General features: G+C 39.2%; 1 protein-coding gene across 4 annotated transcripts in view; it reads right to left on the minus strand.

The window, feature by feature from the left end:
• Positions 1-14185, minus strand: part of CRACDL (CRACD like) — a 145722-nt gene that overhangs the window by 48315 nt on the left and 83222 nt on the right. For all 4 annotated transcript variants that reach the window (XM_032255397.1, XM_032255396.1, XM_032255394.1 and 1 more), the window contains exon 2: positions 3811-3890. In XM_032255397.1, coding sequence (XP_032111288.1) covers positions 3811-3880 — 70 coding nt within the window. In that variant the 5' untranslated portion in view covers positions 3881-3890. The remainder of the gene's footprint in view (positions 1-3810; positions 3891-14185) is intronic.

A 14185-nucleotide genomic window follows, 5' to 3' on the forward strand; every position in this document is an offset into this window, starting at 1 on the left:
TTTTCATTTTCTTAAAAGTGTATTTCACACAACATATATGTACATATATACATATATATATGTGTGTGTGTATATATATATGTGTGTATATATATATATATATATATATATATTTTTTTTTTTTTTTAAGACGAGGTTTCGCCATGTTGGTTGGGCTGGTCTTGAACTCCCGACCTCAGGTGATCCGCCCGCCTTGGTCTCCAAAGTGCTTGGATTACAGTCGTGAGCCATCACACAACATATTTTAAAGTTTTGATGAAGTCCAATTTATAAATTTTTTCCTTTTATGGATTCAGGTATCATATCTAAGAACCCTTGCCCAATCCTGGGTCATAAACATCTTCTCCTATGCTTTCTTTTAAACATGTTAGAGTTTTACATTTAAGTTTATGACACACTTTGAGTTTTTTGTATAATCTGTGAGGTATATTCACATGTGAATGTCCAATTGTTCCAGCACCATTTGTTGAAATACTAAACTTTCTCCAATGAATTGCCTTTACGGTTTTGTCAAAATCAGTTAACCATATTTGTATGGGTCTGTTTGAACTCTATTCCCTTCTGTCTCTGTGCATCTGTCCTTTTGCCAATACCATACTGTCTTGATTACTGCAGCTTTATACTAAGTATTAAAAACAGGTAGTACGAAACTTTCAATTTTACTCTTTTTCAAAATTGTTTTATCTATTCTAGCTCTTTGCTTTTTCACACAGATTTTCAAATCAGCTTGCCAATATCTGCAAAAAGTCCTGCTGGGATTTTGACTGCTTCGTCTTTACGCCTCCTCCTCCCCATTTCTGAGGGTTATTTCAAAAAAATCATCCCAGACACTATTATTATTAATCTATAGGAACTTGGCTTTTTCCTAAAGGAAAAAAATCTCTGACTCTTCATGAAAATCAAACAAATTATTACTTGTCAGTATTCCTGCTACAGAATATTGAGCTAATTGTAGGTCTGCCTTCCATAACTGACTTTTAAAGAGTGTACTGTAACTACATATACTAACACACAATTTTGTAGCTCAGTTTGGGGAGAACTGACAGCAACACTGAGTCCTCCAATCTATAAACATACTATCTCTCCTCATGTAGTTAGGTCTGCTAATTTCTTTAAACAATTATTAGTATTTTCCAGAATGTGGATCCTGCATATATTTTACTAAATAGACGCCTAAATATTTCAATTTTTTGGTACTTTTAAAATTTCCATTTTTCAATCGTTCATTGTTAGCATACAGAAATCCAATTGATTCTAAATATATTGACCTGTATCTTGCAATCTTGCTATATTTGTGTAAGAGTTCTGAGTGCTTTTTTTGTGTATGTTGTCCCCATAATCATGTCATCTGTAAATAGAGACAGTTTTATTTCTTTCTTCCATCTCTCTGCCTTTTAATCCTTTCTCTTGCTTTATTGCACTGGCCGGGTGATATGGCACTTTTTTATAGTTCCCTGGAACTTTCAGATATTTTAAAACATTTTTATGATCTTCAAACATAGCATGCATGGTTGTTGTATAGGAAGTATTTGGTGATTCTGATATTTATGCCTTCATGTGTCTGTTTCTTGTGTCTGTCTGCATGTGTGCATGGCGTTCTCCTTGTGTGCATACCTACGTACACAGTTCCCCTTTTCATAAGGACACCGTCATATTGGAATAGGAGCCCACCCTACTCCAGTATGATCTCATCTTAATGAATCACATCTGCAAGAACTCAGCCTTCAAATAAAGCCACATTTGGAGATACTGGAGACTTCACATATGAATTTGGTGGGAGCACAATTCAACCAATGGCATGTTGGTTCTCATTCATGATATCCTGTTGCCTTAGATGCCTGATGATCACTGACTAGATGCTTGTCATGATACTGAAAATATCATTTTCTGTAATAATTTGAAGTCTAAATGGAAGGCACCTTCCTTTAGTGAATATTATTTGCTTCTGCAAAGTACCTGGGTTTACATCTAGTGCAGAAGCAATATTAATCAAGTTCAAGGGTTGAGGTTCTCTGAATTACCCAAATGATGCAAACTCAAGCTACAAATCTACACAAGGGTTGGTTTACCCCTAGCTCACACCTACTCAGATTTTGCAACTCCTTGGCTCCCCTTTATTGCAGAGAGTGTCTTCTATGAGACAGTCTACTTTATACAGGCCTTGTACTTCGATAATTGACCCTCCTTACTCTTACCTTCCAACCCATGAAGACATGAAAATTTCCAGGATTGATAATTTCCAAGACCAGTAAATGATCTAAGGTCAAAAGTGGCTTTTAGACTCTGTTGTCTCCCCAGGTTACCATTTTCCTTTCCTTTTTTTTTTTTTTTTTTTTCCTGAGGCAGGGTCTTCCTTGTTGCCCAGGCTGGAGTATAGCAGTGTAATCACGGCCCACTGTAGCATTAACCTCCTGGGACTACAGGTTTGTGCCACCATATCCAGCTAATTTTTAAAATTTTTTGTAGAGACAGGGTCTCACTATGCCCAAACCGTTCTTGAACTCCTGGGCTCAAGTAATCTTCTACCTTGGACTCCCAGAGTGCTGGGATTACAGTGGGAGCCACTGTGCCTGGCCCATTTTTATTTCAGTTCTGGTCTTTATTATTTCTTACTTTGAAAAACATTTTAAAGAATATTCTTATCTAGAATTTTAAATTTTCAGTGGAAGAGGGTTGGTCTAAATAACTTAAGCTCACTATTTGAAAAAAGAAAACTTAGTCTCTTTTCTTCAGTAACCTCTGTATGTATTCAGAGCTAGCATTTAAGGAGGTTATTTCGGGCTGATGAAATATTTATTCAAACATTTCTTGTTTAAAATAAGTAATAAACAGTGTCCCATAATATGAGAAAATTTGAAACTCCATTTTTTTCAGGGCTCATCTAAAAACCCTCATTTTAAATTGGGATTTATTTGGTATCCATTGAAATGTGACAGAGGAAAAAATGATTCTAACATGAAATAATAAGAAAAAAATCTATCCATAATATTTGAAATGGAGTCTTTACTGAAATTAGAATCCGAACCTAGTGGCTAGCAGCTAGGATTTAATATTATTGGGAACTGTTTCTCCTGAACTATATCAAAGACAATCACTACTAGCATTTTGAATGTAAATAAGAGAGAGATGGAGACTGTGGTCACCAAAATAAGGGGAGGCTATGAATGGCTAACCTAGGTAAAAAGCACATTGTGGGGAGATTAATTTTTAATGTCAATTTTACAACTCTATCAGGACATAAATAGCAATATGTGGATAACAGTAAACCAATCGCATAATTGGAGAACTCTTAGAATGTCTTATGAGATGATGATTTATGGCCTAGAATTTAGCTCAGCAGAAAACATACTAAAGGTCTCCTTCAGAATAAAAGTCATAAAAGAGAGGGATCAAAGGCTCTCTCTTGATGTAATTATTTTTCTTACAGACGATCAGGCTGTCAGGTACTTTGCTCAGCCTCCTACAGATTTCTTTGGATATTCTTGGACGGTAAATAAATCCATTTAGTGCCTCTTCCTTTGCATTCAAGTCAACCAAACATGGGGACTGGTTACCTCCAGGAAGGAGGAAAATGAACCGGAAAGTCCCTGTGCTTGACAGAGAAGCAGAGGAACTCTGTCCTGAACAGCTTTAAATAATGTGTATGTGCTCTCAGTCACAGTGTGGAGGGCCTAAGGGTATCTGACCACACTGGGAACTGAACCCCCACTTTTCATACAGAGAGCCCCAAAGGTCTGCCTCCGTCAGCCCCTCTCCCTGCCCCACAACAAAGCAAGTATCCTCCCCAGAGCAGAGGAAGCAGGGCCTTACCTGTACTGTCCTCCCCAAGGCCTTCTGCAGCCTCCCGAAGTTTAATGTCCATCACCCTTGTGGAAATCATGTCGAGCTCCCTGAAATTAGATGGAAATTCACGCTAAAGGAATGTGGTTAGTAGAAGTTACCAATGAGTGAAATGGTGTTGGTGACTGCATTTGCCATGATCTGGCCTGCATACACCCCAGCAAAGACAGTCCAGGGCAGAGTGCAGCACAGTACAGGCCAAAACCGTGTCCACAGCCACAAGATTGGTAACAGCACAAGCGTTTAATCACTGACTGGGGTGATTTAATGGAAAACAGATCACTGAAACAAATGCTTCACTAATTTACGCAATGTAGATTAGTTTCTTTCAAAAAGGTTTTTCTCAAATTATAAGAAATGATTTTTTCTCTTGTTTACTACAGGAAGTTTGGAAAATAGAATGAAAATCACCCACAATCCAACCAACCAAGGATAACACAGTTAATGTTTCCATTTCCTTCCAGTCATTTTTTATGCAAATATTTTGTCCACATGCACACACATATCATATTAGAAAGCTTGACTGCCTGATTTTCTTACTTATACCACATTATTAAAATTCTTCATGTGTTATTTTAATGGCTACTTAATATTTTGATATATGCTATAACATCATTTATTTACATTGAGTTTCTTTTTTGAATGCAATGAAAAATTTAAAACAGATACAAAAATATGAAGAACATAAAATGAACTCAACATATGGCTACTCTTGCTTCATCCTTATACCCACACTTCATCCCACTCCTATGCAGTGATTTCTAAGCAAATCATCCCAGACACGATGATCATTTCATCCACGTAAATTCAGCTGCTTCCTGAATTTAAAAAATCCCTCATACTTTATAGAAATCAAATACATGATTACTGGCCAATATTCCTGTTACAGAATACTGAACTAATGGTGTCCCTGCCTTCCATAACTGACTCCATAGTTACTGTGTGCTCTAACTCCACATGCTGTCACAACATTTATTTGGAAAGCTATTTCTTACTGCTAGGTACGATGAATCCTCACACTTAAAAACGGGGGCTTGAATATCTAACCAATTCATATTAGCATGGAATGGGAAGTGATGGGGGAAATGCAAAGAAAAAATGAACAGAGAAAAAGAGTCGTGGGTCTGTGCCTGAGTTGGCTCTAATATTTAGATTTCTTCCAATGTTCATCCTCCCTACCAGCCAAACCCTTAAAAGCTGAACAAAGTTTCACCAGCTCTGGCACTAATGTTCATACAATTTGGCTTGAAAAAAAATGTCTAGTCTTTTGTCAGCTCTGCCGAAAACGCTTGGAACCTCACCAAACTTGACTGATGATCATGCTATCATTATATACAAAATGAGAGTTGGACAGAAACAGTAGTTTTCAAATCCATTACCACTGTTTTAGGCTTCAAAGAACAGCCTTGCTTTCATTATCTGTGTTCACTGTCAAAGTAACAAACAGTGCTATTAAACAGCAAAATGATAATAGTTCCAGGCTGGTGGCCCAACCCAAAGGCCCAGGTGTTCCAAAGGTCACCCCCTCAATCCCCCCACCCTCCAATATGTAAGTCAGTCAGCAACCCGCTGATCCCCAAGTGTCCTTTAAAGGAGGTAGCTACCAGAGTATTCAATGGAGAAGGAAAACATAAGGTGTAAAGGGAAGAGTGAAGATGGTGAGAGTGGCCTCAGATTTGCCATTTGTTCCCCTAGGTGCCATCTCCTGAGGCTGCCACTGAGCTCTAGCTCAGTGCAAGAGTTTTCCCTTGCCTGAATTTGGAGGTAACTATGACAACTGCAAATTACTCAAGCATGCAAGTATCATCAGAATTATCTCATTGAATCCCAGGAACTCTTAGTATTCCCATTTTGGAGATGAGAACATTTTTAGCTCACTGCAGCCTAACTTCCTGCACTCAAGAGATTCTCCTGCCTTAGCCCCTAAATAGCCGGGACCACAGGCCTGCACCACCATACTCGGCTAACTTTTGTAGAGACGGGGTTTCACCATGTTGGCCAGGCTGGTCTTGAACTCCTGACCTCAAGCAATCTGCTTACTTCAGCCTCCCAAAGTGCTTGGGATTACAGGTGTGAGCCACTGCACCTAGCAGAGAACATTTCTAATATTAGGTGGTTTATCCTTGCCCAAGGTAGCAGAACAGACATGGCGTCTATGCTCACGCTGACTGTGCACCCAGAACGGGCGGGTGCTTCTGAGGCACTGGGATGCAGTGACGGATGAGATCTATGTGGTTCCTGCCTCTTGCAGGTGCTGACCAGTGAAGGGGAGAGTCCTGAGTTGTCCCAAGTGGGGCTCAAGGGAAGCTGGAGAATCCAAAGGACAGGATCTCCCACTGAAATGGCTCTGCTTGCCAAGAAGCCCTGCCCAGGGTCAGGCCAGAACTCAGACTCTGGAGGAGCCCTGAGAGATCATGCACTGGGTCTGGTGGGGTGTCTTCATCTGGGGAAAGGAACTGGAGGTTACTGTGATGTGTCACCTAACTGGAAAAGGATGAACACTCTGGAGAAACCATGATGTTATACAAAACATCCGGGTAGTGTGGACACCTGGCAAATGAAAAGTGTCCTTGTTGGGAAGAACAAGGCGTGTGCCAGAGGTGTGTGTGAGAGTGTGCATGAGCCCTGTGGGTGAGTATGCAGGGGGCACCCCCCCTGCCAAGCCTGGATCAGTCCACAGGCTCAGGCTTGCTTCTCCCTGGGTTGAAGGACGTGGCTCTGAGAAAGCTGCATGGGGCAGAGGGTTCAGGTGCAGATGTAGGTGGAGGGCAGGGGGGATGGGAGGTGATCCAGTCTCACCTGCATAGGTCCTTCCACCCTACGTCCAGCCAGAAGATGCAGACAGCACTCCCAGACCGCCAAGACCACCAAGACGGCCAGTGGACTCACACAACGAGGCGAAGTTTGCTTACCGACAAAGGAACAACAAATGGAGCTCGTGTCACATGGAAGGTTTCAGAACCTACTCATGTTTTACGTCCCAAGCATCTTCATACTGATAACAGCATAACATGGGTTGGAGGAAAGAGACAAAGACTTGGATGTCAGGCAGTCCTGGGGTGGCATCCTTACCCCGCCACCTACCAGTGCCAGGCCTCAGTCTCCTCATATGCAAAAGAAGGATAATAATACCATAATCAAACGAGACCAGGACACAGCATGCAGCATACACAACCTGAGCCCTGCTGTCGGTTTCTGCAGGCTGCTCCTCACTGCCGTGGCCTACTGTTTATGCACAAAGCCTCCCAGAGCACACGTGCCCGGCACGCCCTGGCAGCAGGTAAGCGCCGGTCTTCCAAGTGAATGGCTCACCTCAAAGTCGCCATTGTCAGTCACGGGACAAACACCCATTTTCCCAGCTGACCCCTGTGCTTCCTGATTCCTACCACCCGATGGGCTCAAACCACTGCCAGGTAACTGATGAAAACATGTTCAGGGTCGCGGAGGAATGTCTGTCCTGAGACCACAGGCTGCACAGGTGGAGAACTGTTTACTTCACGAGGACATTCCACGTGCAAACACCCCACAGCTGTGACCATGGAACGTCATCTCTGCGGGGCCAAGTGACTTGCCTTTCTGAACATGTGTTCCCATACCCCCAGTAAAGTTCAAGGAAACGCCAGGAGTAAAACCAGAATTAGAAAGGCAGTGTGGCAAGTACCCAATCTCTCCCAGGCCTCCTTTTGCTTCTCACACGAAGACAGTGCTTCTCACTGAAACTCCAAGATCAAGTCAGGCCACCTCAGTGTCCCCTCACCAGCGTCTGCCCTCCACCCTTCCACTCCTGGAGTTGGAACAAAAAACGTTAAACCTAGTCAGTCAGCCTTAGTCCTCATCGCCCACCTTCCTGTACCTCGGAAGGCTGTTGAACCTTGCCTGTGTCCTGCTCTTAGCTCCTCCAGACTTCATCTTAATGCTGCTCAGACACGAACAAAAGCACGCAGTAGCTTCAAGTAGCCCTCTCCTTCATCTCTGCCCTAAGTGAGCTGGCCACTGAGCTCCAAGTCAAAGAAAACTTACTCTTTAAACTAAATCTAGACCAACCGGGGTTCTTCAGGGGTTCTAATGAACTCACAAGAGTGCTGAGCTTCCAGCCCCTGCTGCAGGGCGCATCACTTGTCAGTGTGTATCCTGGCACCCACAGAATCCAGGGGAGTCCTGCATCTAAAAAAGACCCCTTAATGTGGGGGCTACCACACGCCCTCTCCCTCCACCCTAATGACCACAGGCTCCTTCCCAGCTTATAGGAGGGTTCCATCATTAGTCTCAGCTTCTGTTGAAATATACAAAAGTTAATTCACATAAAGAATGAGAATAGATTTTAATATGGTATTTTAAAGGTTTCAATCCATTATATTTACCTATATAATGCAAAGAAAAATATCTGTCCCTGACTCCATACATCTGAGCATATAATTATGCATAAAAGCTTTAGTGTTCACCCTACAGATCCCCTAATCCCACACCACCCTCCAGGCTGTTTAGACCCCTGTGGATTCTTTCTTAGCTCCCAGTACCTTTCTTTCACATTGCTTACCAAGGTTGTCATCAATAACTTGTTTGGGAGGTGTCTGCTTAGCATTCCTTCCTCCCAAGGCTGTGGGTTTTGAGGGGTGAGAGCTATGCGTATTATATTCACTGCTCTTTTACCAGTACCCAGGACAGTGCCCAATCAAAGGAGTGAACCCAGCACACAAACAAGATAACTGACAAACTAGAGAAGGTTCTGGGGGTATTAGAATCCTTTGAGATCTTCGAATATCAATTCATGTAACCTCAGAGAGCTATAGAAAGACCTAGAGAGAGTAACTCTTGGTTCACTTTTCCCTTATCAGTTTGAGGAGGTGATTTAATCTACCAGAAGTCAGCCTTAGGGAAGATAGGAAAACACCCACCTTTATTCAGTGTCTTTCCACCTCCCTTTCCAACAGTGCTCTCCCTCACTTTCTTCCCATGGCAGGGTTCTGCCATCTACCCTGCATCACCTTCTCCAGGGTCTCTGTACCCACCAACTTTCAGGTCAGTATCAGCAGTGATGTCCTCTCAGAGGTAACTATTTTAAGTATAAAACTCCAATGAAAGAAAATAACTCCCAACATAGATACTAAACTCCAGAAAAATATCCTTCGAATTTCAAGGTAGGTTAGACTTCCAAATGGTAGAGTAGCTTACACCACAGTAAAACTTTCCACTGATGATAAGTATAAACTGTGGAGAAAATATTAAAAACAATCATTTGAAGGCAGTAATGAGTAACCAAAAGCAGAAATTAAAGTAGAATCAACTCTTTTTTTCTTTTTTATTATTTTTTAGTTTTTTTATTTTTGGAATCAACACTTAAAAGAAGGGAATTGCAATAGGAGTGATTTATGTGTGTAGGGCTTTTATCCTGGAAAAGCTCTCAGGTATGTGTGTTGTGGAGTGATTGGAGCTCAAATAGAAAGCCGTTAATCTCATTGGCTTAATGAATCCAAGAATGGAATTTAGGGCTGCCAGAGCAGACGAAAACTGAGGGAGAATATCTCTGGAAGGAAAGAACTTCAGAGAGAGGAGCACCGAAATCCACATGTCAACTCTTTCCTAATTCTTGGCTCCACTCCCCTGAATTCTCACATACTGGGGAGACTCCAAGGAACCAGGCAGAAGGTAACAGCTAGGAGGCAGGGGGGAATGAACTAAAATTTTTGTACTGCTTGCTGCAGGAGAGACGGAGTTCACATTTTGAGCCCAGCCAAGGTAACAAACAGCCTGCCAGAACAAAATCAATAATCTTCAGAAGAACATAACAGATTCCAGATTTCCTATGAAATATCATTTATAATGTCTACCATATAATCGAAATTTACAGACATGTAAAGAAGTAGGAAAATATGACCCATAGTCATGATTAAAAAAAAAAAAAAAACACCTAAGAGAATAATCCTGAGTGGCCAAAATGCTTCAATAGCAGACAAAGACTTTAAAGAAGCTACTAGATATATGTTTGGGGACTTAAAACAAAAAATGTAGCCATCATGAATAAAAAGATTAAGAATTTCAAATTAGTAACAGAATATAAAGAAGAAACAAAGGGAAATCATCAAGATGAAAACTAATTTCTAAAATAAAATATTTATTAAATGGCTTAACAGCAGATTGAAGACATCAAAAGAAAGGATCAATCAAACTGAAGAGAGATCAATAGAAATGATCCAATCTGAAGAACAGAGAGAAAAAAGACTGAGAAAAGAATGAACATGAACACAGCCTCAGTGATCAGTGGTACAGTGTTGATTGGTCTAACATATATTTAATTGAGTCCCAGAAGCAGGGAGTAGGGGGAGTGAGATGAAGCAGAAGAGAGAAAGAGGGAAAAAGAGAGAGAAGAAGAGAGAAGGAGAGAGAAGGGAAGGGTGGGAAAGAGTGAGAGAGAGGAGGAGAGCAGAGGAGAGTGAGGAGAGGAGATGAGAGGAGAGGCAGAAAAAATATTTGAAGAACTTATAAATAAAAATTTCTTCAAAATGGTGGAAAAGATAATGCTACAGATCTGAGAATCTTAGCAAACTCCAAGAATCACAACAAGGCACATCACAGACCTCAGAGAAGTGTGGGACACAGCACAGTGTAGTAAAACCAAAGACAACGAGGAAATCTTGACAATGGCCAGAGAAAAATGACACATCATAAACAGGCAACCAACAATGTAAATGACCAACAATGGATAAGAAAAGGCAACAGAATAGCCTCTTTCAAGTGCTGATAGAAAACAAAGAATCCAATGTTCTATGTCCAGAAAAATTATTCTTCAATAATGAAGGCAAAATGTAGACATTTTTAGATAAGTGAAAGGTGCAAGAATCTGTTTCCAGCAGATATGTACTACAGGAAATGCAGGAAAAAAAAATGTTCTTTAGGACAAAAAAAAAAAAATGATACCAGATTGAAACTGAAAGCTGTAGAAAGAATGAAGCACAATGGATATGGTAAATATATGGGTAAATATTAAAAAATACATGTTTTTCTTCTCTAAATGTATTTGAATGCATATAACAATTTAAAAACTATTATGAATTTACAATGTAAGTAGATGTAATATGTGACTATAATATAAAGGTGGATTTGTATATATGACTAGCCTATCATGAGGTTCTGGTGCTTTACAGGAAGTGGTACAAGATTAACTCTAAGCAGACAGTGACAACTTCAGAATTAAAACTGTGATCCCTAGAGCAAATACCAAAAAATTTAATGCAAGGAAGTTTAACCAAAAAGCTAAAATAAGATTTATAATGAAACACCCCAAAATTCAATTAACCCTAAAGAAGGCAGAATAGTAAGAACAGAGAAACAAAAACAAAACCAGATGGGATACATTAAAAAGTAGAAAAATGATAAATAATATATATATATAAAGCTTCTAAAGATCATCAGAATCTATCTTCTTGACCTTGGAATAACCAAAGATGTCTTAGACATGCCTAAAAAACCATTTAAAAATGTATAGTTTGCATTTCATCAAAATGAAATAATTCTGCTCATCAAAAGATAATGTTAGAAAAATGAATAGGTAAGTGACTGGCAGAGAGAAAATATTTGTTAAAAAAAAAAAAAAAACACTTGTATCTAGCATGTATAAAGAATCTGTAGAACCCAATAAATGAAAAGCAAACAATTTCCTGCCTTAAACTTGGGCAAATTATTCGAAAAATATGCAAATGACCAATAAGGAAATGTCACATGAAAAAGAACATAATTAAAGAAACATCAGACAAATCCAAATGAGAGATTTTCTGTAGAATAACTCTCTAGCAGTATTAAAAACATGTCAAGGACAGGAGGAAGGCCAAGAAACTATTTCAGAGTAGAGGCAATATATGATCCAGGACTGATGAATGAGAAAGTGCTATAAAAGCCATTATTGGGACAAATGACAAAAGTTGCATATGGACTGTGGATTACGTAATAACATCATATCAATTTAAAATTTGCTGATTTTGATCATTGTAACTATGGTTATTTAAAAGAATGTTCTTGCTCTTTGGAAGTACATATGTGATTTTTCCAGCTTACTAACAGATGGTCCAAAAAATGATATAAACATACAGATATTTAAACATATAAAAAATAAGGATATATCAAATGAAGCAAAATGTGAAAAATTCGTTAATCTGACTAAAAATTATATGATAAATTCCTTCTACTATGTAACTTTTCTGTAAATTTGATATTCTATCAAATAAAAAGTTATACAAAGATTATCCAAAAAAAAAAAAAAAAAAAAAGAGAGAGAGAGAGAAGCAGTAATTTCAGAATGATAGTGTGAAGAACTTGGTGAAAAGTCTTGACTCACACACAGGAATAAAAAGTAGGCAATAGAAACTGCTTTTAGGAGGGCACAGGTGTTGAACTCCTCAGACAAAGCCTTCAAAGCAACTATTATACATGTGCTCAAAGAAATAAACAAAGACGTGCTTGAAGAGTTAAAAGAAGGGAGGACTACAAGCATATCAAATTGAGATTATTAAAATAGAGTTAGAAACTATAAAAATAAACAAACTGAAATTCTTGAATTGAAAAGTACAATAAGTGAAATGAAAAAAATCACTGAAGAGGCTCAACAGGAGATTTGAGTTGGCACAATAAAAAAACTCAGCAAATTTAAAAATAGATCAATAGAGAGTATGTATTTTGAAGGAAAAACATAAACAGAGCCTTAGAAAAATTCAAAACAACATTAAATATACCAATATTCAGAATGGGAGTCCCAAAGGAGAAGAGAGAGAAAAATTTAGAAAAAGAATCTCTGAAAAAATAGTCAAAAACTTCCCAAATTTGAAGATAAACAATAATCTACATATCCAAGTAGCTAAAAAAATCTTCAAGTAAGATAAACACAGAGATCTGCTCCCAGACACAGAGTAAAAATGTGAAAGCTAAAGTGAAGAGAAAAACTTGAAAGCAGCAAGAGAAAAAAATGACTTATCACATAGATGAAAACCATCATGAAATTTATAGCTAATTTCTTATCAGAAACAATGGAGGCCAGAAGGCAGTAGGGTGACATATTCAAAGTACCAAAAGAAAAAAATTGTCAACCAAGAATTCTGTATCCAATAAAGCTATCTTTCAAAAATGAAGATGAACTAGAGATATTCAAGATAAACAAAAACTGAGATGATTTCTTGCTAGCAGACACTTCTTACAATAAATATTAAAGGAAGTTCTTCTGGCCAAAATCAACACCAAGCAGTAACTTGAATCAACACAAAAAAATCAGTAGCATCAATAAAGGTAATTTTTTAAGGAATTATGAAACACTGTATAGTTGAATATTTCTTTCATTTTTTCTTATAGCTGATTAGAAAAGCAATTGCATAAGATGGTATTAAAAACTGCATTGTTGGCACTATAACATATAGCAATGTAGTATATTCTACAATAACAACAAAAAGGAGGAGGGTAGAAATGAAGTTTTTGTAAATTTCTAAAACTTCATATTTTCCTGATGCCTCAACATCCTCACAAATAGGCTGTGACCATCATGCCCAAACAATGAGGTGCACCAGTGTGAGAAGGCTGGTCCCTGCAACAAGTTTCCCTTCTTGTCCCCTGACTATGACCTAGCGACACATTCAAATGGACCAGTAAGATAAAAGCACTTGTCCAGGGGTCCACACTATTAACGTCCTACCTGCTCTGTTGAGTCCGCTCCCTAGGAGCACCTCCAATATGATCCCATGCATGGTGGCATACCATGCCTCCTTCTCTAGGACCCGTGAGTATAATAAATCCTTTAATGGTATCTGTCTCTCCAGGCGCAATTTCCATAGTCATGTTGGAATGATCCTTAAACACCACAAAAAGGGAACTTATTACCCCATTTACAACACAGCTACATTGGAGTAAGAAAATGACATCAGATGGTAACATGATCCACAGGAAAAAAGAAAGAAAAACAAAAATGGCAAAAGGTTGGTATATTTTGTACCAACTCTATAAATATATTTTGGTTCTCTCTTCTATTAGTTTCTTTAAAAAACAGAAAATGATATAAAAAATATAATTGTTGCCGGGCATGGTGGCTCACGCCTGTAATCCCTGCACTTTGGGAGGCCGAGGCAGGTGGATCACAAGGTCAAGGTCAAGAGATCGAGACCATCCTGGTCAACATGGTGAAACCCTGTCTCTACTAAAAATACAAAAAATCAGCTGGGCATGGTGGCACGTGCCTGTAATCCCAGCTACTCAGGAGGCTGAGGCAGGAGAATTGCCTGAACCCAGGAGGCGGAGGCCGCGGTGAGCCGAGATCACACCATTGCACTCCAGCCTGGGTAACGAGAGCAAAACTCTGTCTCAAAAAAAAAAA

The sequence above is a fragment of the Sapajus apella genome, unplaced genomic scaffold (assembly GCF_009761245.1).
Source record: "Sapajus apella isolate SASKATOON/1434 unplaced genomic scaffold, GSC_monkey_1.0 scaffold89, whole genome shotgun sequence".
Taxonomy (NCBI): domain Eukaryota; kingdom Metazoa; phylum Chordata; class Mammalia; order Primates; family Cebidae; genus Sapajus; species Sapajus apella.